Source organism: Colossoma macropomum, unplaced genomic scaffold (genome assembly GCF_904425465.1).
Source record: "Colossoma macropomum unplaced genomic scaffold, Colossoma_macropomum, whole genome shotgun sequence".
Taxonomy (NCBI): Eukaryota; Metazoa; Chordata; class Actinopteri; order Characiformes; family Serrasalmidae; genus Colossoma; species Colossoma macropomum.
The window spans coordinates 7948475-7975194 of record NW_023494803.1 but is presented as its reverse complement, the minus strand read 5'-3'; the positions used below and the strand labels follow the sequence as shown (position 1 = coordinate 7975194).

The 26720-nt window shown below is 38.8% G+C and overlaps 1 protein-coding gene across 3 annotated transcripts; it reads right to left on the bottom strand.

Annotated features, from left to right (window-relative positions):
• Positions 1-743: 743 nt before the first annotated feature.
• p4ha1b (prolyl 4-hydroxylase, alpha polypeptide I b) lies at positions 744-26720 on the bottom strand. 3 transcript variants are annotated; one of them, XM_036594163.1, is made up of 16 exons: positions 26595-26720; positions 19729-19805; positions 18743-18839; positions 18461-18612; positions 17840-17977; positions 17000-17239; positions 15719-15933; positions 14376-14552; positions 11809-11879; positions 9993-10058; positions 5926-6025; positions 5737-5790; positions 5422-5487; positions 3404-3472; positions 3218-3314; positions 744-1650 (listed from the first exon to the last, which is right to left on the bottom strand). In XM_036594163.1, exons 2-16 carry the CDS (start codon positions 19802-19804, stop codon positions 1580-1582), a joined length of 1689 nt encoding a protein of 562 aa, XP_036450056.1. In that variant the 5' UTR covers position 19805; positions 26595-26720; the 3' UTR covers positions 744-1579. The 3 variants fall into 3 exon arrangements, with proteins under 3 accessions (XP_036450056.1, XP_036450054.1, XP_036450055.1); XM_036594161.1 differs by lacking the exon at positions 9993-10058; XM_036594162.1 differs by lacking the exon at positions 11809-11879 and having other exon boundaries at positions 9993-10063.

The window sequence follows — 26720 nt, the reverse complement described above, 5'->3', positions numbered from 1 at the left end:
GTGAGTGACGCACACACAGGGGAGGGACGAGGCAAGAAACAGCAGTCGGAGAAGAAAGTGAGTCAGAGGGAGGTTATTTCACACGGTGCACTCTAAAAAGAGAAACCTGACAATGAATATTGTTGAAATATGACTGAATTGTACTTTATTTGATTTGACATTCAGTTGTTGACTGTGTAAGATGTTGATATACCTACTAGGCTACTTCAGTAAACAGTATATGGCACTGAATCATGATGCAAGTTGGACATTATGATGTTCCGGACCTTTTCTTGGAGAAATGTGCTCTAACTGGACCTTATCGAATTTTAATTAAATACCCCTGGTGTAGAAGTTGGAGACGTTTGAGAAGTTAGTGAAGGTGTAGAACCTAGAGACGTTTTTTTAAAAAGTTGAGAAGCAGGGACGTCAGGCATATTAGAGAAACTGGAAAATTCAGAGAAGTTGGAGAAATTACAGACGTTAATGAAGCTGGAACTTGTTGGAGAAAGTGGATAGGTCAGAGAAGTTGGAGACCTGAAATGTTAGATTTTTTTTTTTAAAAAGCTAGATGAGTTGGAGAGGTGTTAGAGACACTGGAGACCAAAGGTATTTTCTCTCTTGATGCCTCTTGTCCCCCGGACCCTCATAGAAGGCCCTGTTCAACCCCTCCAGGAGTCAACCCAGAGTTTTGCCCTTGCAAGGATGGAAAAGACGACGAGTGAATGGCACATTATTTTTATTTCCGTAGAAAACAACACATTCAAAAACATACTTCCATTCACACAAAAGCACATAAAAAAGGTTTTGACCTCTAAAGATAAATAAAAAAATGTTTTGCGTAGGCCCCTGGAACAAAACAAAAATCTCTTTGGCGCTGTACTTTGGTCATCTTGGTAGTGTTTGTCTCTGGAAGGCTTTGGCTGCATTTGGACAAAAGCTCATTTATTTTTGAGGCGGTCAGCATTTCTGTATACGTCTCCTTTGGTCAGAAGAGTGGAAACACTAAACTCTTGTTGTTATTCTCTTCTCTCTGGCCTCTTACTCACTTTTCTCTCTCTTTCTCTTCTCCTTTACGTTTAGTCTGGAGTGCCTGGATATTTCAGTGGTTATATTTTAGACATGGAAACTAAGATGTTCATGCTTGTTGCCATGCAGGAGTGTGAGTGAGTGTCTGTGCAACGCTGAACATTTTGACCGACATTGGACCGACTGATGGCCACTTTCCCGCTTTAAAACAAAAGTAATCTCAACTACACTTGCTTATGTCAGATGAACTGTTATCTATATGAAGGACAAAAGTACACACAAATTTCAGCTGCTATGATTGTTTTTCGCTACGCAGTGTATTTTTATCCTTTACATTTTGTGAGTCACTTTTAAGCCTTTTAATTGGATTCCGACACCACCATGGTCAGCTGGGGGGACAGTGAGAGACACCTCACACAGAGCCCAGGCTTCAAGTCCGGTGGAGATGGAGAAAAGGAAAGTGGGGGAGATGGTCAGTGTCTACAGTGCTGAACTATCTGGCACTGAGGGGCTTTGAAGGAAGAAGGCAGGAGGGAGGAGGGATGGAAGAAGAGCAAACGCTTTCCGTTCATCATTCCGTCTCGCTGAGGCCGCAAGGTCGTCTGAACTCCTGACCCCTCTCGTGGATCCATTTGTTCGATACTGGAGAGGCAGAGGAACAGTGTGAACGAAAGGCAGGGGAAAAAAAGTCTCACCCCATATTTTCAAAATGCTGTCTGTAGTACAAACCGAAGTTTCCCAGAAGATTAAATTAATAATGTGATGGAAAATAGAAATTAATTCTGTTTTTTTCTAATGTAGCTAAAAGGCAATGGAAGCTTATACTGCAGTTTGCACAGTGTTAGTATATAGAAATTACACTGTGTGTAAGTGTATGTATATATATGTATATATATATATACTGATCAGGCATAACATTATGACCTTCTTTCTATGCTCAATGTCCATTTTATCAGCTCCACTTACTATATAGGTGCACTTTGTCGTTCTACAATTACAGACTGTAGTCCATCTGTTTCTCTTGGCCCCCTTTTACCCTGTTCTTCGGTTGTCAGGACCCCCATGGATGATTTTCAGCACTGCAGTAACACTGATGTGGTGGTGGTGGTGTGTTAGTGTGTGTTGCGCTGGTCTGAGTGGATCAGACACAGCAGTGCTGCTGGAGTTTTTGAACACCTCAGTGTCACTGCTGGACTGAGAATAGTCCACCAACCAAAAATATCCAGCCAATCGGTGTATATATGATATATATATCATCTCCTTGGAATTTTAAGGTTCTATGTGACAGATTTTGGACTCTTTATTAAGAAAACAAAAAGGTTCTGTCTCCAAAATCAAACTCTAACTTAGTTCTATAAGGTTTTATCTGTGAGCCAATCAACCCCTCGAATAAGAACAAGAGGACCAACCAGGTTCTGCTTGTTTTTATTGTCTTATATTTTATTAATATCAAGCTTTAAAGATAATTAAATAGTAAACATTTAAATCGATTGGGTTTTAATTACAACATAAACATTAATTTCATTCATTCATCCATCTTTTCTTCCTTCTCCCAAAATAAGACATTTTGGTCAGGTCATGAAAATTAAATAAGTAATAAAAATAAGTGTCATAAAAATGTTATAGACAGCATTAAATTGAACTTCTTAATACCTGTAGACAGATAGAGCCTAAGCAGAAAGTGAGTTCTTAGGATTAAAGGTTCTGCATTTGAGCAGTTCTAAAAAAATTCATTTACAAATTTGATAGGATTTGATATTGTACATTCATTTGTTACTTGGAATGCACAATTTTTTGAAGCTCAATATCACGAAACTGCGCAGATTGAACCTTATAATTCCAAAGAGACGGTGTATATATGCACATGCTGTCTATATAAAGTACAGAGCAGAAGGCTTAGGCAGTCACAAAGATACTGATAAACAGATTTAACTCTCCCTGGTGAATTTTTTATTCATATTTATATATTTTTATATTAGTTTTTAATATCTTGGTTAGAAGAATACAGTTAGATGATCACAGGTTTGACATCTCACTGCACTCCAGTCATGGATTTGTTAAATTCCATCAGCAGCACCTGATTTAATGTAACTGTACGCGCTGGTCTTTCCTCCAGGAGAGCTTTGGAAATAGTTGAGCTACACTCCGACACACAGAACAACCACAGTGGCCCGTAGTGACAGCGTCCAGGGCAGAAGAACACACTTACCCCACTTGTTGCCCACGAGTACCGGGCAGGCTGCATGCCTTGTGCTGTAGTCTCCCTCCCCACTGGCAAACAGGTTATACCAGAACACTGCTGTGCCCTGCAAAACAACACAAACACATACAGTACAACACCTGAAAGTAGCGCAGACTAGTTCAGCACATACTGCCACTCTTTTAGAGAACCTACCTTTTTGGGCCACACTGCAGCTCCGACGTCTGGGAACACTGTAGCGCCCCCTGCTGCCACATCGCTCATCTGCAACGTGGACAATAATCAGTTAAAAAAAGCTCAGGTTGCAAACAATAAATGAAAATGAACAGCCACCAGTCAGGGTTATGCAGTGCCCTCCACAAATATTGACACCCCTGGTAAATATGAGCAAAACTGGCTGTTAAAAAATCCTAAATCTTATCAAGAATAAATATTTTTCTCAAATCTATGTCTGCCACAATTGTTGGCACCCTTTCCACATGGAGGACTCTCCTCTTAAGCTCATCCCACAGGCTTTCTAAGGGGTTTAGGTCAGGGTCAGACTGGGGTGGCCATGGCAAAACCTTAATTCTGTGGTCAGTCAACCATTTTTGTGATGACTTTGAAGCGGCTTTGGATCATTTTCCTGCTGTACATCCAAACTGTGGCCTAGTTTAAGCTTCCTGGCAAACGCAGGTGGTCTTTGATTGTAGACATTCTAACCCCAAGACCTAACTAATGCCTGCAATTCCCCATCTGCGATGCCTGGAGATTCTTTGTCCACTCTGACAATCTTCACCGGGTCAGTATAGACTTATGTCGTCTCACCAGCACATTCTTATCAGTTGTTTTAAGCTTCTTAATTATTGCCCTGATAGTGGAAATAGGTATTTTCAACTGTTTAGCTAATTTCTTGTAGCCATTTCCTGATTTGTGAGGAAATTTGGCCTGTGTTTCATCTCATATATATTTCCCAGTAATCAGGAAGTCATGACTGACCATTTAAGTGTTCTTAATAACTCAGGTGAACTTTAAAACATTAATTATGAATGAGAATATAATTCAGTTAGTTTCACTCTTAAGAATTCCTAGGGGTGCCAATAATTGTGGCACACACAGATGTTTTTCATGACAAGATTTATTTCTTTCTTTCAGTCTTTATACCTTGACAAGCCTTAGGTTTAATTAAACACTTCTATAAACTAATAAGAGCTCCATTAGTTTGCACTGAAGTCCCTGTAGTTACTGAATAATAAGGCTTTGTATAACATAAGTAAGGTTAGATTTTGCTGATTATAATTAATTATAAGGCTGATAAGTAATTAAGAATATTTTCTACAGCTCATTTCGCTCACGATTATGAGGCGTGCCAATATTTGTGGAGGGCACTGTATGCATGTCTGATCAAGCAATTCTTTTAAAAGGGAAGTTCCACTGATTTTTCAAAATTTCCACGTAATTAAGTAGTTAAGGTGTAAAGAATTATTCAGAGTGGATTAATCTGAAATGCTCCGACTGTGAAATGCTCTACCGAGTCAGAATTGTTCACAGTGGTGGTGGTAGGAACCAAACGTCTGAGTAGTTTAATGTCACTAAAAGCTCCCTTGCAAAAAGCTATTATACTAAACAGTTATGAATTCACCAGATGTATGAAACATTGTTTGATGTCAGTTTTCAGACGGTTTGGGCCTAAAACATATTGTTTTAAATCCAGGGGTAAATGAAGGTTGTTCCAAGGCAAAATAGTCCCCAAAGAATTGTTTTTTTTTCAGATTTATGACTATTTTATCATCATCATTAATACATATATAAACTCAGAAGACACGTGTAGGTTGACTGGTGGTTTTGGATGGTAAATAAAATGTCTATATTTGTGTTGTAGACATGGTGACCCCTGGTTCCTATCACCACCATTGTAAAAAAATGTAAGTTTCTCTGCATTGAACCATTTCATATCAAACCACTATAAGCTATTAGAATTATGCAGAATATTTGAAAAACTAAAGAAACCCCCCACAAACATTTACACTGTGCATTAAATTCTTACTTCAAGACTTGCTAATAAAATATACTGTTATGATATGCAAGGCAACTATTAAACCCAAACTATTTAAGCCCCTTAAATAGATACAAAGATCAAATCAAGTGCATGATAATAGACTGCATGTGAGATGAGAGATGGAATGAAAGAATAAAGATGGACAGATGCAGAACAGACGTGTGAAATAACTCACATAGAAGAGCCAGGTGGCGATTCTGTTTCCTGTGCCCAACTCTTTAAATGCATCCGGCTCATCTTTCTACACATGGGAACAATCAATCACACAGAGCAGTATTAAAAATACACATTAAAACATCAACGTAGTTGAAACAGATATAAACATAGCTGATGTTCTTAACCTGTACAATCTATACATTATGTTCTATATCAAATGTTTTTATTATAGGGCACTACTTTATTAAACTATGAATTACATGTATTTTTAAGATTCAACATGATAATATACTCTAGTTTCTCTGTATGTATAACTGGGCAGATGTGAACTCACCCTGCCAAAGTCAAAATGAGGCTCGTACTGTCCTCCAACTCCATAGTTTGCGACCTGAAAAGAGGCAACGACACTTTTTCAGCACTTTTTCATAGCCATGTTAAATAAGAAACTCTACTAAAGCTTATTTAATATATTTATGAAATATGTAAATATCTTATTTTTGTGTTTTTAAGCACTGGCCCTCACCTGCAGCTCCTCCGCTGTGTCCATCTCCAGGCCTGTGAGGTCCTCTATCCGCTGGTTAATCCTCTCGATTACTGGGTGCTCATCAGTGGTCAGCCAGGCACTAAGAGAAAGGAGGAGGGGTCAAATTAGGACACATAATTCCGCAACAATGGAAGACAGGAATACTTCCACCAAGAAATGCTAATATTAATACACAGAACATAATAAGTTCCACCTCATTTATTTTTGGCCACATTAGCATTTATGGGTGAAGTATGAATTGAACAGATGCCAGTATACAAGTTCATAAAGCAAAGCTCATGCAGATGATCTTCAAACAGACTTTCTCACAGCTAGTCTGGGCCCCTAAATCCCCCCAAATTTAGTTTCAGCTTTAGAAAATATGTTATTTTCTTATGTAGCCAAATTAATACAAAAAATATATATATTATAGGGCAGAGATCAGTAATAGCAGCTCTGGAAGGGCATAAAACTGTACAATCTGATGTAAATCTTGCTACTTCACAGTTTATTATGATAAATTATGCTAATTCTGAAGCACTTTGTGAGTTGGACTGACTTGCCCATCTGTACTGTAAGGAATTTACAGAAAACCAACGTGAAACAAAGTCTGTTTGTAGTGAGATAAATGTGCGAATGCAAGCAAAGCGATGGGTTAAGTGAAGAGAAGGACAAAAGAAAGGAAGGAGAAAGAGAAGAAGGAGTGTGTAAGCAGCTCTTTCCCCTTTAATTTTCTCTCCGACACACAAATGGAAACACTAGTCCAAGAGAAAGAGATTTAGAGTGGCATTTGAGTCCACAGTATTTCGAACACGTTTTACATGTCCTTAAATACAGCAACTGAACTGCTCAAAGGTACATTTTACACAAATTTTACATATTATGTTTCACTTTCCACTCAACTTATTCAGCCATAAAAATGACGTACTGTCACGTTAAGCGACATGAGCAGACGTCTTTTCAGCCTTTAGAAGAGCTCAAGTTCTCAAGTTCAAAAGCTGCTTTTATTCAACACTGACCATGATTTATTGTTCTCTCCACCCATGGTTGCCAAGCCTAAAATATCCCAAAAAATAGGCAGTTTTTCTGTGATTTTTGCAATATTTACAGCAAAGTCCTGTAATTTACTGTTGAAAGCAACACTAGAAAGTCAGACCTTGATCACAGGGAGTTCTGCAGCCTAAAATATTCCACCCGGTCAAGTTTAATTCTTCTCTGTCGCACGTCTGAGGAAACTGTACTTCTCAGTGATGCTTACTGAACCTGGAGAAGGTGCTTTTTTGTTGAGCACAGTGTGCAACACTATGGGGGACACTGGCATCTCTATAGCACTGATCTTGTGGAATGACTTGATAAAGCAGAAAGCTGAGCTTTTAAGTTCGAGTAACTATATCATTTTATAATTTATTCATATTCATGATGAGATGTGAAAGAAAAGTCGTTTAAAAGATATATATATGTATATATCTTTTGAATGACTTTTCTTTCACATCTCATCATGATGAGATGTGAAAGAATCGCATATATATCTCATATATATATATATATAGCAAAACATTTTATCTTCAAAGTGATAACTTTACAGGAGAAGGAAAAAACATACTTCACCTTTAATGTAAGTAAGTGGAACCAGACATTTTTCCAAGTAGTTTTTTCAAGTTTCTTTTGCTCCACTCATCATGAAATTTACATATATTGTAAAGGGCAACAGGCACTTTCAAATTATGTCAAAAAGTTAAAAACGACAAAAAATGGATATACAAGGTTTTGTTATGAGAGCAGCATTATTTATATATATATATATATATATATATATATATCACTAGGAATTCACTAAATTATAAGTACACTTATTTATTTTTAGCAGACAGTACAAACAACTTGCCTGGATTACGTTATAGCAACTAATTGTGGGAAAATTAGTAATTATAACTTGATTATGTAAGTACAAGTAACGTCAGGGCTTTCAGTGTAGTTTATGTGGTGTATATTTATATTTTCAGACAACTTAAAAAGACTGAGTTTCAAAACTTCATTCATTTGAGGTGACGAGTTCAAACTTAACTCATCAGGATTTACAGTGTGGGGTTCAGAGCTGGAGGCTTTCTATGACATATGAGTCTGGTAACTGTCAATCAAACAAGCAGCCAGTTTTCTGATGTACGAAATTCAAACAGTAAACACTGGAGGCTGCGCTATGTAAAGGCTGCTTATGGTGCTGGAATCTCAGCTATGCTAAAGGCCAGAGGCCAAATCAGCCGCGACGAAAGGCGTGTTTTTATTGGACGCGTTCCTGAATTCATATCTCTGGGCGACCAATCAGATCATGCCGTCTGTGCCGCTCTTGATCTGATCCCTCTGCGCCTGTATCTGTGCTTTCTCTCGGTCTGTTCCACTCTGTCTTCCTTCCAGCATTTCTTCCTCATTCTAACTCCTTCTTCACTTGTACGTTTGCATAAGTGTCTCCCTCTTTTTCATGCGTGCACATGCTCACGTAGGCCTGGATTAAACCCGACAAAAGTGCCACAGATGAAACCAAACTGGAGGAAATGTGGTGAAACTGACCCCACCCAGTTTAAAAGCTCCACACGTGTGTGCTTGTAATGAGCAGGGTGAGTTAAACCACTCTAGTGTAGGCGGCAGCATGACTGGGCCTTCTATCTATATCTTCATTAAAGGATATTTTCGTGCGTAGACTCAAACGGCTGGTTATGCAGCGGCAAAGACTGTTCAGAGTGCAGCTGGTGTGCCTGTATGTTGGAGACAATGTGATTTATTGTCTCTTGGAATTTACAGGGGGTTCGGAGTACATTCTAACATACACAGGAGGGTCAGAAGAATTGACAAAAAACAGAAAACCAAAAGAATTTACACTCCTTAACCTTCTCATCAGTGAGTTTTAACATTGAGTGTGTCCTAGAATGTATATGTGATAGTGATACACTGAAACTTCTTTTTTCTGCTGTTTAAATACACTTAGTTTAACAAAATGGGTTTAACTTAGAGAGGAACTCCACTGATTTTTTTAAAATTCCTGAGTAATTAATTTGTTAAGATGTAAAGAAAGTTATTCAGAGTGGTTTGGTGTGAAGTGTTCTGTTCTAGAGAAACTTACAGAGTCATAATTGGTTGCAGTGGTGGTGATAAGAACCAGACCTTTATTACATGTAATGGTTATGAATACTCAGCCTGATATCGGAGACAGTTTTATGATAGTTTTGAGATGAGATTTAAAATACATTCATGGCAGGGCGCTGTGAAGCTAAATAGTCCCCAAATATATATATATATATATTTTACCATCATCAGCATTACATATAAAACTCAGAAGGCACGTGTCGATTCACTGGTGGTTTTGAAGACTAAATAAAATGGCTTAATTTGTGTTATAGATGTAGTAACCCCTGGTTCCTATCACCACTACAAGGAGACAGTTAGTTTCTCTACAATAAACTATTTCAAACCAAACTAAAGCAGGCAACAGTTTTCGCCTAACTGTAATGAAAATACAGCATTCACTTAAACAGTGCATGGCTACTGCAGATGAAAATATACAAATATATTTTATATTTGAAAATATAAAAATACAAACTCCACTCTAAAACAAGCACATATGGGTCTTTACTATGCTCAAATTATTATAAAGTTCTATAAATTTCTATAAATACCTTAAATTCACTGCCACCTTAAATTTGCTGATACATATAATGCAGTGCCACCTTACATCCACTGCCACCGTACATTCACTGCCACATAAAATTCACTGCCACCTTTAATTTATTGCCACCCTAAATTTTCTGCCACCTTAAATTCACTGTAACTATAAATTAACTGATGCCTTAAATTCACCGCCACCTCAAGTCCTGATAATAGCAGCAGGCAGGCTAGCCGACAGCTTAGTCTCTCTAATACTATTCTCTATTTTCAAGCAATTTTGGATTTCAATTTTGAAATTTTTGGATGAAGTAGATGAAAGGAAGATAACCCTTGAAACCACTCAAAATATCAGCATGTGTTGAACTGCAAAGCCAGTGGAATCTAAGCTTTGACCATGTTTGACCCCTTACCTCTTGGAGACTCTGTACTGAGCAGTGGTGAGCTTTCCCGTAATAGGGTCATGTACTGTGGCGCGCCTTAGCTATACCCAGAGGGAGAAAAAGAAAGAGAAAGAGAGAGAAAGAGACAGGGAGAGACAAGCAGAAATATGAAAGACACACAGACGTAGATGGAGAGGGGGAAAAAGAGAAAGAGACAGACAGAGAAAGAGAAGGTCAATAGGGCTTATAATGCTAAATGATGACCAGCGGCTGAACAGGGACAAAGCAATTCAATTCTATAGTACGTTAATTCAGCTGTTTTCTCAACTTCTTTACTTAAAGGGCCCATATCATGCAAAACTGAATTTGAAGTAAAATAGTGTGAGGAACACTGTTCAACACATACTGTTCGCTCCCCACATACAAAGGCTAAGCTGCAAAAACAGCCCATTTTGAATTCATTGTTTTTGTGATGCCATAAAAAACAATTTTCATTAATCTGCCGGTTCCACCTACATGACTTAGCCAGCTCAGTCATGCTGAAATTATTAATAATGAAATAATTAATTATCCCAATTAATAAAGTCACAATACAGGCCAGGCCAATCAGAACGTAGATCATTTAAATATATGTCTTATGCCTTAAGGGCACAGTAACACCATCAGCCTGTTTTACTCTAACAAATAGAGAGAAAATGGTCATGAAAAAAAAGAATTATTACTGTTGTTGGTACATAAACCCACAGAAACATCATAAGTGGACCTAAGGGCAAAAAACAAAATGGAAGAAAAAAAAAAAGTAGGATATGGACCCCTTAAATCCAGTCATTTCTAGCACATTTGCTTTTCATACTCTGAACTTTTGTCCACTGGTCTCTGTTCCACCACAGTCAAAGCATGTTAAAACTGCTTAAGGAGAAAGCAAAGAACACTGTGTTCTTTACGTTTTCCTTCAATTCTCATCCACCGCTGTTGCATAAAACCGCCAAGCAGTCAGGGCCCATAACTCCTCAGCAACAGCACATTCTCTCGGTAATTCTGTTCCACCACTTACCCTGAAAATAACATCTACAATCTAAACTAAAACATTTCAGAATGATATCCTGAAGGATCTAGAATGTTCTAGAAGTTTGAGTGTTCTTGTACACACCAAGCAGCCATTACACTACAACTACGTCATTGTTTCTAGACTCATTGTCCATTTTATAGGCGCACTTTGTAGTTCTACAAGTCCAGGCGGTAGTTTCTCTGCATACTTTGTTCGCCCCCTTTTCACCCTGCTCTTCAATGGTCAGGAACCCCACAGGACCACCACAGAGCAGGTATTATTTGAGTGGTGGATCATTCTCAGCACTACAGTGACTCTGATGTGGTAGTGATGTATCAGTCTGTGTTGTGTTGGGACGAGTGGATCAGACACAGCAGTGCTGCTGGACCTCAGTGTCACTGCTGTACTGAGAATGGTCCACCAACCAAAAACTGATCCACTCGTGCCAGCGCAACACACACTAACACACCACCATGACGTCAGTGTCACTGCAGTGCTGAGAATGTCCCACCACTCAAATAATATCTGCTCTATGGTGGTCCTGTGGGGGTTCTGACCATTGAAGAACAGGATGAAAGGGGGCTAGAACTACAAAGTGAACCTATATGGTCAGTGGAGCTGATAAATTGGACAATGAATGTAGGTTTTAATGTTATGGCTGTCTGATGTAAAGTCACTGGCCACTTTATTAGTTATAATTTATTGTTTCTGCTGTGGAGTTTTGTGGCTCCTGTACGAGTTAGAGGAGCAACGAGGCAGCATGGCTCCCCTGTAGCTGGACCGGCTCCGTGGCCTTACCTCTTGCTGATCCGGTAGGAGGCCGTCTCCAGCACACCCGTGATGGGGTTAGAGATGGTGGCCCTCCGCAGCTAAGGAGCCAGAAAGGGGTTAACACACTCTGTTTGGCACTCACAGGCTACACTAGATTGGTTTAGTCCAAAATAGTGCCAAGTCTTATATGATCTATACCAGTATAGGTCTCACAGAGCAATAGGGGTGCATGGGAAACAATGTAAAATGTATTGGTCATCTTCTTGTATTCCCATAGCAACGTCACTGTGAATTTTGACAGCAACCGGACAAATCTTTCTCCAGATTCACCCTGAAGACTGTTTTAATATCAGTGTATGTTTGTGTATTTTCAAATATCGGTTTATATGTATAAATCACAGAATTCGCTCCTATATTATTTTAATCTCTGTCTCCGTGAGCACTATAGTAAATAACTCACAGTGAAAGCTATAAAGGCTAATGTACAGCCTCCACATGGCGGAGGTAGTTTCAGCACAGTGTTACAACAAACCCTCCCAAGAAAAAACAATGGGAATAGTCCATATGCTCCAATATCAGTTCCAAACAGTTGTATGCAAATAAAACATATTTTAGTCTTATCATGCTGTTATTTGCAGCTCTACTCTGTCTATTGTTAGCCTCTTTTCACTAACAATATTTATTTTGGTACATATATTTTTATGTAGTCAGGTTAAAAAGTTAATTTGGCAGAATCAACACTGTATCAATTGTGTTTGTAGAATTCTCCCAGACTTTCTACCAGACCTTCTTATATTTTCTACTGTAGGGGGATGTGTAAGTAAGTTGCCTGTATAAAAATGATTAATCTTGCTCAAATACTTTTAAAATTTTAAGCAAAAAAACAAAATTTGCTACATTGTGCCCCGCTCTCCCCTCCTGACTTTTAGGGCGTTTTCACACTTGTCTCGAATACTTGAGTCCGGACCCAGGACTGACTCTAGGCTTGTTTGGTGAAGGGGCTCATTATTGCTGGTCTGCTTTCACACACAAAAATACCTTCCAAACCGTGGATCGATTGCACAATTCCATATGCCAGTTTTCTGCGCGCAGGTTTGCAAAACAGTCGGCACTAGCTTCGTCCGTTCGCTACTTTTCATTATTTTCCTTGGATATAAACACTCAAACGGAACAGTTGAGAGTTTTTATGAGTTGTGGCCTTTTACACTCGAATGCCTTCTTCACTTCATATATCTAGTGAGGCATTCCTTCTCCTCCACTGTCTGCAACAATCCTTTCCCTGCCATCCCAAAACTTGAGAAGGGAAGTGATGCAATAAGTTGAAACAGTTACAGTTAAAAAATGAACCAATCACGCCACACGTAGCGCCAGGAACAGAAAGCTTCCACACGCGCAGCGGACCACCCTGAAAGGGAATCCCAGACCAAAGGTCAGCACTCCCTCAGACTCCCGCAGGTCCCACGGGACCTGGCACAATATGTTGCGGCGTGGGACTAATTTTCAAAGTTGTGCATGGAAGCGGGCAGATAACCAGGACACTGGCAGCAGGAGCAGGCCAAACACGCAAATCTCGCAAATTAATGAATAACCTAAAGAAAGTAGAACAATCTCTAAATCATATATAAACAATAAAAAAGAATAACAGTAAAGCAATTAAAATGAATTAAGTCATTCTAAAGAGTTGCGAAGCAACCGATCACATGAACAAACATGCAAATTCTCCTAGTTTACAGAGATGGTGGAGCCTTCAGTCTGACGGCCACAGCTGCCCAGCAAAACACCAAAAATAACCATCTATGGTTTAATTCCAGCTTTGTGTTACTTCACAGTGAGCCTGACGGCCATGACTGCTGTGTTATTTCAGTGTATTTGGGAATAGACTCTCAGACGTTGGATGTCAGTTCGCCTTGACGGAACTGCGCGGGTGGGACCGGGGCAAAACGTTTCGGTTTCGGGCGGGAGCAGGACAAATTACTCCAATTTTTTTGCGTGAGCGGGATGAAATCTTGTGGGAGCGGGACTGAAAAGAAACAGTCCCACGCAGACCTTCCACTGATTTGAGGAGGACCAGAAGTCAGTTCTCTGGACTGCTCCTGAGCTCGAAAACAGCTTTCACACTTGTACACTAAATGTACCAAACTCTCAGAGCAAGCAGTCCTGGGTCCGGAAAAAAACAAAAACACCTTTAGGTTCTGTAGTATAGACGGATTTAACAAAAAGTGTTTTAAAAGAACAGTTCAGTATACATAAAAAAACCCTAGATATCCTAAATATCCTCCCTTTGGAAAATCTGGTTTCTGCCTGGTTAACGTTTACAACACTGTAATACTGGGTAGTTGACTGGCCAAGACATGCTCGATGTCTCTAGAGAAACAGAACCTTTCCTGGAATCAATTTCAAGCAAATCAGATGACCGAAAATCCCTCCTCCATTCAACTGTGAAACTCATGATGTCTAGGGTTTGCCAAAACTAAGGCTGTTCTAACTGTGCTTTCAAACCTATTTAAAAAAAAAAACAAAAACAGTGCAAAATCTCCACAGAACTAAAAAAGCATCGCATGACAAGCAGCGACCAATCAGAGAGCAGAACTCACTCTGGGCTTGGCGAGCTCTTTAACCTTGCTGATCTCATAGTCGGAGATGATGTTGTGGTAGCGGACGATACGGGGGCGGTCCCACTCATCCTCCTCTTTCACAGGAGCCAGAATCAAGCGAGGGTTGCGCCCGTTGTCTTGGTAACGGCAAAACAGACGGCTCCACCTACGATGGGTCTACAGGTAAAGAGAGAGAAAACTGTATGATACAGAAATGCAGCAGAGGATGGGAAGAGCGAGCGACACCTTGGAATGGGTGTGGTCATTTAAATATAGACACATCTGAACTTTTTAGTATTTGTTTACTAAATCGAGTACTAAAATATGAAACGTGCTTGTCAGAATAAAAAAAAGAAATACATTCTGTGTTATAAATGACATTTATATTACATAACATTACATAATATATACTACACAATGCAAGTAGTTAACACTGTGTCTCACTTTAAATTTCCGCATTATTAAACTGTAATGAAACAGAGTCATTCAGAGTGGTTTAAAGTAAAATGTTCGGCTCTAGAGAAACTTCTAATCGAGTCAGAATTGTTTACAGTGGTGGTGATGGGAACCAGATGTGTGAAGAGTTTAGCTCCCTCACAGAAGGTTAGTACATAAAATGGTTCTGAATACACAGAAGTTTTGAGAGGTTTTAATCTAAAACACATTTAGAAGATTAAATCTGTTTGTTAAAACAGCCCCCAAAAAGACCTTTTTAAAGATTGGCCACTATTTTATCAATTCTTTTTAAAAAATGGTTCTTCAAGGTTTCTTGAGTAAAGTTAATGGTTCTATGTAGCAATATGGGTTCTATATATAACCATTTCACGCTTAACTTCAGACTGATGGAGAATGTGTTGTATTTGGTTCTACATAGCACCAAAAAGGGTTCTTCTAAATGTTACAAGCTTGACATCGCCACAATAGCAGAACCCTTTCAGAACCATTTTCCAAAAGGTTCCACATAAAACTACATACAGCACATTCTCCATCAATCTGAAGAACCATTTCACCATGCAAAGAACTGGTGAAGTATAAAATAGCTCTATATAGAATCCATGCTTCTAAATAGAACCATTCCCTATATTAAAGAACCCTTGAAGAACCCTCTTTTGTTAAAGTAAACACTACATGTAAAAACTCAGAAGGCGTGTAGCTTCACTGGTGGTTTTGGATAGTTAATAACACGGCTGTATTTGTGTTGTAGACATGGTGACCCCTGGTTCCCATCAACACCACTGTAAATACTACTGGTTTAAAAAGGCAAATATTCGAACGGTAACAATGGTCAGAAAATGCCCATCTGTAGAAAGAACGAGAGAATGACAGAGGTGTAGAGTTCTCACCATTCTGACTCCCTCTCCCCGGCACAGCTGTTCGTATCTCTTCCTCTCGGGCAGAGGGTCTTTAGAGCGCTTCATCTGCACGTCTCGTTTATCCACCTTTTTCTTCTCTTCCTCTTTGACTTCTTTTTTCCCCTCTGTCTCCTCTGCTTTCCTCTGCTTCTCCAGCTGGAACTCGAAATACTTCAGGTTGCTGTTGGCCCGCTGATGAGTAGGATCTGGCAACCACACACACACAAACACTATTTCAGCAAAGCACACAGCAGAATACAGGTTAGCAATAACTCACTGGCCACTTTGAGCCCAACCTACATTATAGGTCCACTTAAAGGGTTTAACAATTCCAAAACATATTGAAAAATCACATTTGAAATTTAGACTGTACTACCGATACGCCCCTCGGTTCCTTACGAGGGTCTCTCATTTAGTGATGAGGGTCTCTCATCTCTCGTTTAGTGACAATGATGAAAACAAGGCATCCGGGTCATCCAGTCAGAGCAAAGTGAGCAGAGATAAATCACTGGGCTTTTTTATGAATCAGTTATTAATTCTATACTCTTAAAAAGATGATTCTTCATGGGTCTTTAGAGCGCTTCAACCATTTAAGCATGGGATGGCGCTATATACAGTAGAATGGTTCTATATAGAACTCATGGTTCTAAACAGAACCATTTCATTCTTAAATGGCTCTTTGCATGGTGAAGTAGTTTGATGGAGAATGTGTTGTATATGGTTCTATATGGAACCTTTTTGAAAAGGGTTATAATTAGCACCCAAAAGGGTTCTTCTATTGTTACAACTTTGACACTGTAACAATAGAAGAACGCTTTTGGGTGCTATATAGAACCATTTGACAGCACATTCTCCATCAATCTGAAGAGCCCTTTCATGATGCAAAGGATCATGTAGCGGGTTCTTTGAGTGTTCATGGTTCCATATAGAACCATTTTCTTTACTAAAGAACCCTTGAAGCACCATCGTTTTTTAAGAGTGTCGCAGAACCCTTTTTGGGACCATTTTCAAATGTTGTTGCATAGTGTATTATTCTTCCACGTGAGTGTCACTGCTAGGTTGACAGTGGAACGTCAATCCAAAATATCCAGCCGAGAGCTGGTCAGATATGGACTGCTGATGAAGGGATAGAGGATGACCAGCACAAACTGTGCATCAACAGATGAGCTACAGTCTCTAACTGTACACCAGCAAGGTGGAGCTACAAGGTACATGTTTCTAATAAAGTGGCCACATCTGATTGCTAATCATCCTGCAGAGTCGCCCTCTTACCCAGTTTGAGCATCCTCTTGGTGAGCTCCAGCGCCCGGTCTATCTCTCCCTGCTGGTAGATGGCGTAACTGAGGTAGTCCATCACGGTCACCTTGTCTACGGAGGAGCTCTCGCCCTCGTCCAGCTGTTTCAGAGCCTGCGTCATCCACAGTTCTGTGTGGTAATAGTCCGCTTCAGAGTAGGCGACTTTCCCCAGCTCGAAACAGTCCTCCACCGTCATACGGCTCTTATGGACAACACCTGAGCGAGCAACCAATCAAATTCCTGTTATTTTCGGGTATATTTCATTCATCATCCTACAGTCCTACAGTTGTTATGGCATGCCTGGTATTAAGGTGTTGTGAGACTGTACTATGGTATCCCAGGTAGTTGGTAAGGTGTTGCTAGGTTGTTGCTATAGTATTCCAGGTGGTTGCTAAGGTGTTGCTAGGTGGTTCCTATGGTATCCTTGGTGGTTGCTAAGGGATTGCTAGAGGGCTGCTAGGTGGTTGCTGGTGGTTGCTATGATATCCCACATGGTTACTAAAATGTTGCTAATGGACCTTTAATAAACCTTTGCACCCCATTCAATCATATGTGCAAAAAGGATTGGGAGCACCATTCCCAATCAGACTGAACATTCCGGAGTTGGAATGATGTCAATATCTGAAAAACTGCAGGAAGAGCTGGCGAACACAAACTCAGCAGAAAAATAAGAGAAACTTAAATGAACATCAAGCTAGATTTCAACCCACTGAGATATGATCCAATGTTAAAATGAGGATGCGCTTTAAAAATGTTCTTCAGCAGCTCCTCGAAACTTAACTGTACTCACACGGACGCCCTCCAACACACACTCACCTGGCAGGTCTCCAGCGGAGAGGACGTTGGCCGACAGCTTGTACGTGTCCTGCAATCTGAGCAGAGCCTTAGCTGCTCCAGTCTGGTCTTCATCCGTGGGGAAGTACTGCCTCTGCACTGTCAGATTAGAGATAAACCCTGCAGAGAGAGAGAGAGAGAGAGAAAGAGATGCTTTGGTTATTTGAAACAGAATTGTAATCAAAACTGACCTGGACCCTTTTTTAACCTTGTTAGTTTTTAAGCTTTTTAAGCACGACTCATCATTTCATGCCACATGAACAACAAAATTCTTGTTATCCTGGTTATTTATACTCCAATTTAAGTACTATACATACTACCTCACTGTAGTTCGGTGTATAGGTATACAGTACATTGATATACTTGGAGTTTATAGTACTGATATCTGCATTTTTATCATCTACAAGCAATAACACTAAAAAAAGCTTTGAATTTCTTGATTGAGTTAATAAAATATAGCAAGTTAGTTATTGTCAATATGGCATTAATACAATTCCTTCATCAGGAACACATTTGAGTACTCATTCTTATTTTTCTTACCGAACTCTTCATTCCTCTCTGTCTATATTTATATATTGATATTAACAACACAAACACACTGACCATCAGTGGTGTCCTTGAGCACCAGGCTCTCCAGGTCGGCCCACTCTGAGTTTAGCCTCTTCATCAGTTTGAAGGCATTGACAGGGTGACCCAGGAAGCCCTCAGGATCCTGCACCGCTGTCGCGGTCAAAGAGTCCAACTTCTCTGCCCACCTAACACACACACACACACAAACACAGACTGTGAGAGGCAGTGTGGAGATCTAGGAGATCTATAGTTTTTGTATATTGATTATTTAGTTATTAGTTATTTGCATGTATGTATATGCATGTGTGTACGTACTGTTTAACCTGCTGCAATTTGCTCTCCTCTGCTCTGATGTAATCTTTTAGTGATGTCACCAGGTCCTTCTCTGTGTACAGCAGGTCAGTCATCTGGCCTGAGGGTTACAGTGGTCAAAGGTCAATCATACCACCAAACTTTTACAGTGAAAGAGAGTAAAGGAGAGAAAATTAATGAAAAGTGGTGTCATTTAAAAGAATTTAAGGGAAATTAGTTCAGTGAAATTTTGAATGTACACAGTGAACAAAAGTTCTGTTGCATGGCAACAGCAAACATCTCAAAAACCTGAATTTTCAGATAAACCACATAAGCGAGTCTTTTTGAGATTAATTAACTATTTGACACAATTTGAGGCAAATGTGTGATGAGTTAGTCATGCAGTTTTGAACAATGTTAACTGGTTTATATAACATTACTATCAGAACAAAACATCTCCATTTTGTGCTGTTTTATTAATGTTTTTACATAATTTGAAAATATCAGCTGCTGTTTGAACCGTGTTAAAATTTTCATGACAAATGGGCCACAGAACAGGTCCAGAATGGCATAATATAAAATACTGTTATATGCTCTTACATTGACAGTTAAGTTTTTTTCCTTCTCCTGTACAGTTACTTTTTTGGGGATGCTAAGTTATTCCTACAGTAACAATAAGCTTATAGTATATATATATATATATATATATATATACATATATATATATATATATATATATATAGGACCGAAAACAAAAAAAAACAAAACAAAAACAAATATGTATGAATTCTTTGGAGATTGTTGCAGTAATATTATATGTATTTTTGTCTGGTGAAATTAAATGTTGTAGACATTTGTTGTAGAGAAGTAAAAAAAATCTAAAAATAAATTGAAGAACAATAATTTTCTTACAATCTCATAATAAAAAAATATTCCATACGTTAGACTACATTTAAGTTGTCACTTGCCACAATAGCACTGTTTGTAGTATAGAGGTGAAGATGACTCACCGATAGAGGTGAAGAAGTCAACGTGGGCATGAAGAGTTTGGAAGAACAAACTCAGCACCAACCAGTACAGCGCCATCCTGAGAGGGGGAGAGAGAGCGAGAGAGAGAGAGACAGAGAGATGAGTAAGACATTGTCAGCTTTGTAGATGCAAAAAAAGTCCAGTTAAACATACAAAGATGTTTGCAATTAGAGCAGAACTGCACAGCAGTGTTTAACGAATCCCTCCAAATTACACAAACAGATCCTGTCTAGCCTCCCCACACACACACACAGACAGCCACTTGGCAGGCCTGTCACATAAATAGCCATCTGCATAGCAAAGCCACTGCCCAAATCATACCTTCATCTGTGTTTGTTAGAATGCATGCAGTATTGTGCAAATGTCAGAGACCACCCTTCATTTATTAAGGTCAAAACAGCCCTTAAGCACAAGTTATTCATTTTTCAATAGATATTTCTGAAAAGATAAAAGATAATCCACTTGCATGAGGAATGAGAAATGAGAATGAGAAAGTCAAAGAAAAATAAGTGAAGTTTCCAAAACTGGAGTTTGCAAAACTGATTTAAAGCTACAGAGAAACAACCACCTGGAAGACCTGGTAGACACCAAAGCTGCCCCCATCAGATAAACAGCACTTAAAGCTTTCATCTCTGAGAGAGAGGAGAAAATCAAGCTGCTTCAGATCTGAAAACATCCACAGGTGTTTCTGTCCATCCTTCCACTGTGAGAAGACAACTCAGTGCTATGGGTCTGAAAGGATGTGTAGCTGTCAAGAAGAACCTCACTGAGAAAAGGAGACGGACACATCAAACAAAGAAGCTGAACAATGGACTGACCACCCCAGAGTCCAGACCTCAACACCACTGAATGTGTTTGGGATTATTTGGATGGTGTGAAGCAGAAAATGCAAAACCAACTTCCAAGACTGAACTTTGTAGGTGTGGAAAAATATCCCTTTAATATCACTACTACTGTTTATTTAGTGAATTTAACATATGTCAAAATAATAATAACTATAAAATGTGGCATGGGGTTTGACCTGGGGTGTTAAAACCTTTGCATATGACTGTATGTGTGTGAAGTTGCCAGGACACTAGCATGCATTATGTGTGTGGCAGAACAAACGCAGATGTGTGTGTGTGTGTGTGTGTGTGTGTGTGTGTGTGTGTGGCTGTATAAACACGACACCTCTGTAAACCCTGAGGCGAAGCGGGGGGAGGACAGAAGGAATGCTATGGCAAATGTCTTAATCACACGTACACACAGAGTGTGCTGGAGGGGTCACACCAAATCTGCTCACCATCTGCCTTATTGGTTTTTTCATTTGTGGGTAACAGAAGCTAAATTTAGTTTTACATTTTGTTTTTTGCAGATTTACAACAACTCAGTCCATCGATGAGGTCAGCTCAGCTGAGACACGTCCACATGCAGCTGACCGCAGCACATGACAGGACAACCGTCAATTAGATGGATAGTCCTCTGATGTCGTGCATTTTTCTGTATTTGGTGTCCTGCTCATATAACTTTACAGCAGATTTGAGCAAAATGTAGTTAACAAAAAGGCTCCATATATGGCGACATGTTTTATGCTGTGTTGTTTAGCAGTCAAAATATGAGAAATGCTACATGCATCCTACAAGCAATTCCTGTGCGCTGAAATGACATAATTTTGCATCTAAAATCCAACATCACAACATTTTCATGATTCACAATGTGTCACCATTTGGTTAGCCATATTTAATAAGTTAGAACAGACAGAAAAAAGCAGTGCCACATTTAAGAAAACAACCAATACAATGTTGTTGAAGTTGTTCTTAAAGGCACTGACAATATCCACAATATACTCAGAACAGCTTGCTGTAATGTAATTTATCACAGTATGACAACATATTGTCTATATTTCCCACCCATATTTCACTATGATCCTATGTGATTTCCTTCACTCCCTTTGGTATGATTCATGATCATTTTTACTCAAATGATTATGATCATCTTCTCAAACTGTAGCCTCTTAACTACCACATTTAACCAAGTCTGCTGGTTTGTGTGGGGTATTCTAGCTAGGCTGCCAGTCTTATGATGTCAGTCGAGGGTGCAGCAGTGTTGCAGCTTGCATGCAGCAATATTCGTATTTCGACCCTTTAACAAGCTTATAATTCAGAAGATCCAGTGATACTTGGAGGAAAAATGTCTGCATGGCAAAACTTTGGCTTTGGAACATTTTCAGTTACCAAAAAACAGCATTTTCAAAAACATTTATTTTCTTCGTTAGAAATCTGCTTAGAACCTGAGGTCCTAACAGGCACATGGCACCAAATACACAAAGACAACGTGAATTTAGAGGTCTATATATTAGTTTATGCGTGTTTATGCGTGTGTATGTGTGAGCCTGCAAGTCGATTAGGAGTGTGAATCTCTGACAACAATTCAATCAGTTTGACTGATCAAGAAATCTCACATTTTACCATAAAGTTGGTGATATGACAACAAGGACACATACAGTGTCACTAATGCAAAGCATTAAAATCTCCTTGCATCGACATGCTACTAGCACCCTCTTGTGGAGAATCTTCAGCCTGCTAAACGTGAGTGAGTGAATCCATGAGGTGTTTTGCATCTGAAATATAACATCCCCAAAACTTTCGCGATGCACAACATATCATATTTTTGTAGTTGTTCAATTATAAAAACCATGATTTCTGATGATCACATTTAAGATGTACTACCAAAACTATGAATAGAATGATTTGTATTCAATTTTATACACACTAGTCAGGCCTAATTATACTTTCATAGAATGCAACATAGCTGGTCAATGTTCTGGTCAGTGGTTTTTAAGTGCTTACAATAGTTTCAATATGCTTAGAACAAGTTATTTTGATGTAATTTATCCCAATTCAATATCACAAAAATTACTGTGATGATTCAATTTGATTTTATTCACTTCTTTTGGTATCATTCATAATCATTGTTTAAAAAAGCTCAGTAAAAAGAATACACCAAGATTTTTTCCTGAACGTATTATAATCAATGAGAAACTATTCACTGTAGAATCTTGCTAGTGGAGTCAACACCTCCAGACTGACCACTACAGTCAGGGTATCAGTTCACATTTGGGAAATTTCTCATCTAAATCTCCTACAACAAACTAAGTGATGTCTCCCACACAAATAAAAAAAGAAGAATGCGCTTCCTCATCCAGTGTTCTTTGGCACACTGACAGGACTGTGTTTGACTTCGAGGACAGTAACGAAGGCGTCCTTCCGCCAAACATAGCTGCAGGCTAGATTATTAAACATATGACTCACACATTAAACCTCTGCAACTTTAGTTTGAGTTCATAAGGCTTACAAACACAATGTCTAAGTGGGTATGAAGGAACAGTTTAGCCAAAAAGTTAATTCACATATTTTCCTCCTTTCCCCAAATGCTAATAACCTAAGACGTTTGCCCCTATGGACATCTGATATATGGCAATATATGGATTTCAAATATATAACATTAGCATATATGGATTTCCCTTATATTAGTCACATACAGACATATATGTGACTTGTATGCCAACTTATTTGAAATTGGCCATATTTAAATATGAGACATAGATTTCAGTCATATATCAACATATACAAACACAGATATGTAACAATAACATTACTCATATATTGATGGCATATATTACTCATATATACAAGCTTTGTGTTTATGTTTATGTCTTTGTTTCTTTCATGTTTCCTAATGGAGTCAAATTTAGCATAATTAACTAAATTCTAAAACCATGCACATTGTAAGCTGTGCACTTAAATGATTTCATATTTAAAAGCAAACAGCTAACACGATAACAATTATAACTGTAATGAGATGTGTTAACCTACCTAGCACACATATGTATACATATGTATATATATGATTCACATATATTGCATATTTGATATTTGCATATATGCACTCGACATACACGTACATATCGCTGCTGTCAGAAGAAAACCTCGTATGTCCATTTTTGTTGTTTTTCAGTTTTTGACATAATCTGAAAATGCCTGTTGTCCTTTACATTGTGTGTAAATTTCATGATGAATGGACCAAAAGAAATGGGCTAAAATTACTCAGAAAAAAGTCTGGTTCCATTGACTTACATTAAAAGTAGAGTATGTTTTTTCCTCCTACCGTAAAGTTATCATTTGGGAGATTTTTTCCGACAGCAGCAATTTATTTTAAATATTCCTGATCCTTTGTGTTGTATGTGCATACATGGGCATATATCAGATTTTGTATAAGTGGTGTGAAAGTTCTTTAGTTTTGCACTGGAGCGATGAGGCTAATAGCCTGGCTAACAAGTACCGGAAGCTTTCCTCACTTGATGTGTGGAGCTTAATAATCTCTAATAGACTTAATTATGTGGTTTCTGATACTGTCTATTATTAACATGGACAAAAGGCAGCAATGACATGCAGTTTTAAACAATGCTAACTGTGTGGGAATTAGAACATGTTGAACATTTCTACTTTGTAAATTTTAATTGATCGTAAATTTCCTTTGCCAAACTATTCCTTTTAAAAAGTCCTGATGGCCCAGAAAGCTGACATCATCAGGCAGAATCCTGCAGGAGGCTATGCGAACTCTGTGCACCTCGGAAACACATTCCACTATTAAGAGTCACCTTCAGGCTATATGGAGGGCTCCTGAAACACTAAGCACAGCCTATACCAACCTCAGTCAATGTAGCCACGTTTACTGTATCTGATTATGTTTAACTCCTTAAACTCCAAGGCTTCATGTGCACAGTAACATTTATCACTCTAATAACTACATAACTCAGGCCTCATGCTAACAATTCATAGTAATTACTGAACAAATTATAGTTACAGATAAATTCATTACAGTTAGTGAACAACTCATAGTACTTATTGCATAATTCACTGTAGTTTTAATAGTTTTTATTAATAGTACTTTATGAATAATCAATATTAATTACTGAATAAATCATTCTAGCTACTGAAGAATTCACAGTACTTATTGTACAAATCATTGTAAATACTAATAACTAATTATAACTAATGATAACTAATAATAATAATGACTGAAAATCCATAATATTCAGTGAATAATTCAAAGTAATTACTAAAAAATCCATAGTAGTTACCAAGCAATTCATAGCTGACGTGAACAATTTGTAGTTAATAATGAACAACACAGTAGTTTTTGAATAATTCATATAAATCATGGTACAAATCAATCTAAATACTGAATTATTCACAGCAGTTACTGAATAATTTATAATACTTCATGAAAGATCTGTAGTAATTACTGAATAATTAATAGCATGTATTGAATAATTCATAATACTGAATCCTGAAACCTGAAACCTTAAGATAGGTGAGTTCGTGAAGAATGCACTTTCCATATAATGATATTTCACACCGTCCAACAAAACACTCATAATTTTCCATATGATATTTCTGCTATGATACATCTTTTCTGCTATGATGCATCATTTCATTCTCTGTTTTTTCTTGCTGTCCAATGAAATGTGTCCAATACTCTACAGGTTTATCGCTCACTGTCCAGTGAAATGTGGTGCGTTTTTCCACGTGATAATCTTAAAGACTTTCCGTGTGGGACGTGAGGGGCTGCAGCTGTCCAGCTGTGCGCTCGTGAGGATGTGAGGCTCCAGCATGGAGGCAGAGGAACGTCCCGCTCATAGTAGGAGTGGAGGAGCACTGCCACGTGTTCGCCCCAACCCCCCCCCCCTTCACACACACAAACCGGGGGTGGGGAGGGGGGTGTAATTTACCTGCTAAAGCATTTAAGAGAGGCAGAGAGGCAGAGTATGCACAGTAACCTGTTGCATTTGCTGAGTTTCATGCGCTTTGGTGCATTTCTGGTGGATCTGCACTTTTCTCTATTTTCAGTTTCCGTCACATTTAGTTCCTAATTGCTTTTTTTTTGTTTCATTTCATTCTGTTGTGCTGGTTCAGCTCCTGGACTGGACTTTATTTAAGAGAAAGAGAAGAATAGAGCCTAACAAACTTCTATGCTAGATGCACTGAGACGTGCAGGAGTTTTGGGCCTTTTTGGGATAATGTTTCACTCCCTTTTGGTTTTTGGAAGCTGCTTTTACTTCTACTTGAGTCAATCTTTCAACTGAAGTGACTACACTTTTACTTGAGAATGGCTTTAAGTTACACTTACAGTGTCAAACTGCAAAAACATACTGTATACTGTAAAAATGCCGGTGCTTTTTACAGGCAGAAGCAGAAGTAGTTACTGTTACAGTGCTTTCAAATGTTTCGTAAAGATGTCAGGAGTCAAATAAAGCCAAACAGCAGGACATCTGGACTATAAATGGACTGTTTTCTGCAAAAAAGACTGCAAAGACAACCAACTCATCTCCAGAATCACTGTATCCAGATATCACTCTGCTACCACTGCAGTCTAAACTCACAGACACTGCATTACATCAGCATAAAAGGTTTTCTGAACTGGTATAGTTCTTTACTGAGTGGTCAGTATCAGCTCAAACACATTAATGCTACAGGTCAGTACTCACATTGTTATTTTCAGTGTTGATGAATATTCCGTTCCACCTTAAATGGGGCAGCACTTACATTCTGGCACCTAATATATCATTTACGAGGCTGAATGTATCATTTTTCCAGCTTCTTGATTGAATTGTCCCGTTCCACCTTAAATGCAGATAGAAGCATTTCCATTTTAACAGAATGTAACTGCTACACCATTTAAGGCGGAACGGAAAATTCTAACAAGAAGCTGACTTCAGCCTCGTGTTTATTAATCTACTATACCAAAACAGCTATCACTGACTCCAAATGCACCCTTATCCGTTATGTTATAAATGAGTCCTTACCTTTAGCGTTGTCAGTCTCTGTGCATGCAGGAAGACCGTGAGAGTCTGTGTCCAGGTGTGGAGCTGGCTCGTCTCTGGTCAAGCTTCTGAAGAAGTGATGCGTGGCTCTGTAGCCAGTCTGGCTTT

Excerpts from the sequence above, each read along its gene's own strand:
- p4ha1b (XM_036594163.1), bottom strand. The coding sequence starts at position 19,804 with ATGGCGCTGTACTGGTTGGTGCTGAGTTTGTTCTTCCAAACTCTTCAT. Across the intron at positions 11,880-14,375 it reads AAGAGCTCGCCAAGCCCAGA|CTGCGGAGGGCCACCATCTC; the intron begins GTGAGTTCTGCT and ends CTGGCTCCTTAG. Across the intron at positions 5,791-5,925 it reads ACACAGCGGAGGAGCTGCAG|GTCGCAAACTATGGAGTTGG; the intron begins GTGAGGGCCAGT and ends GCCTCTTTTCAG.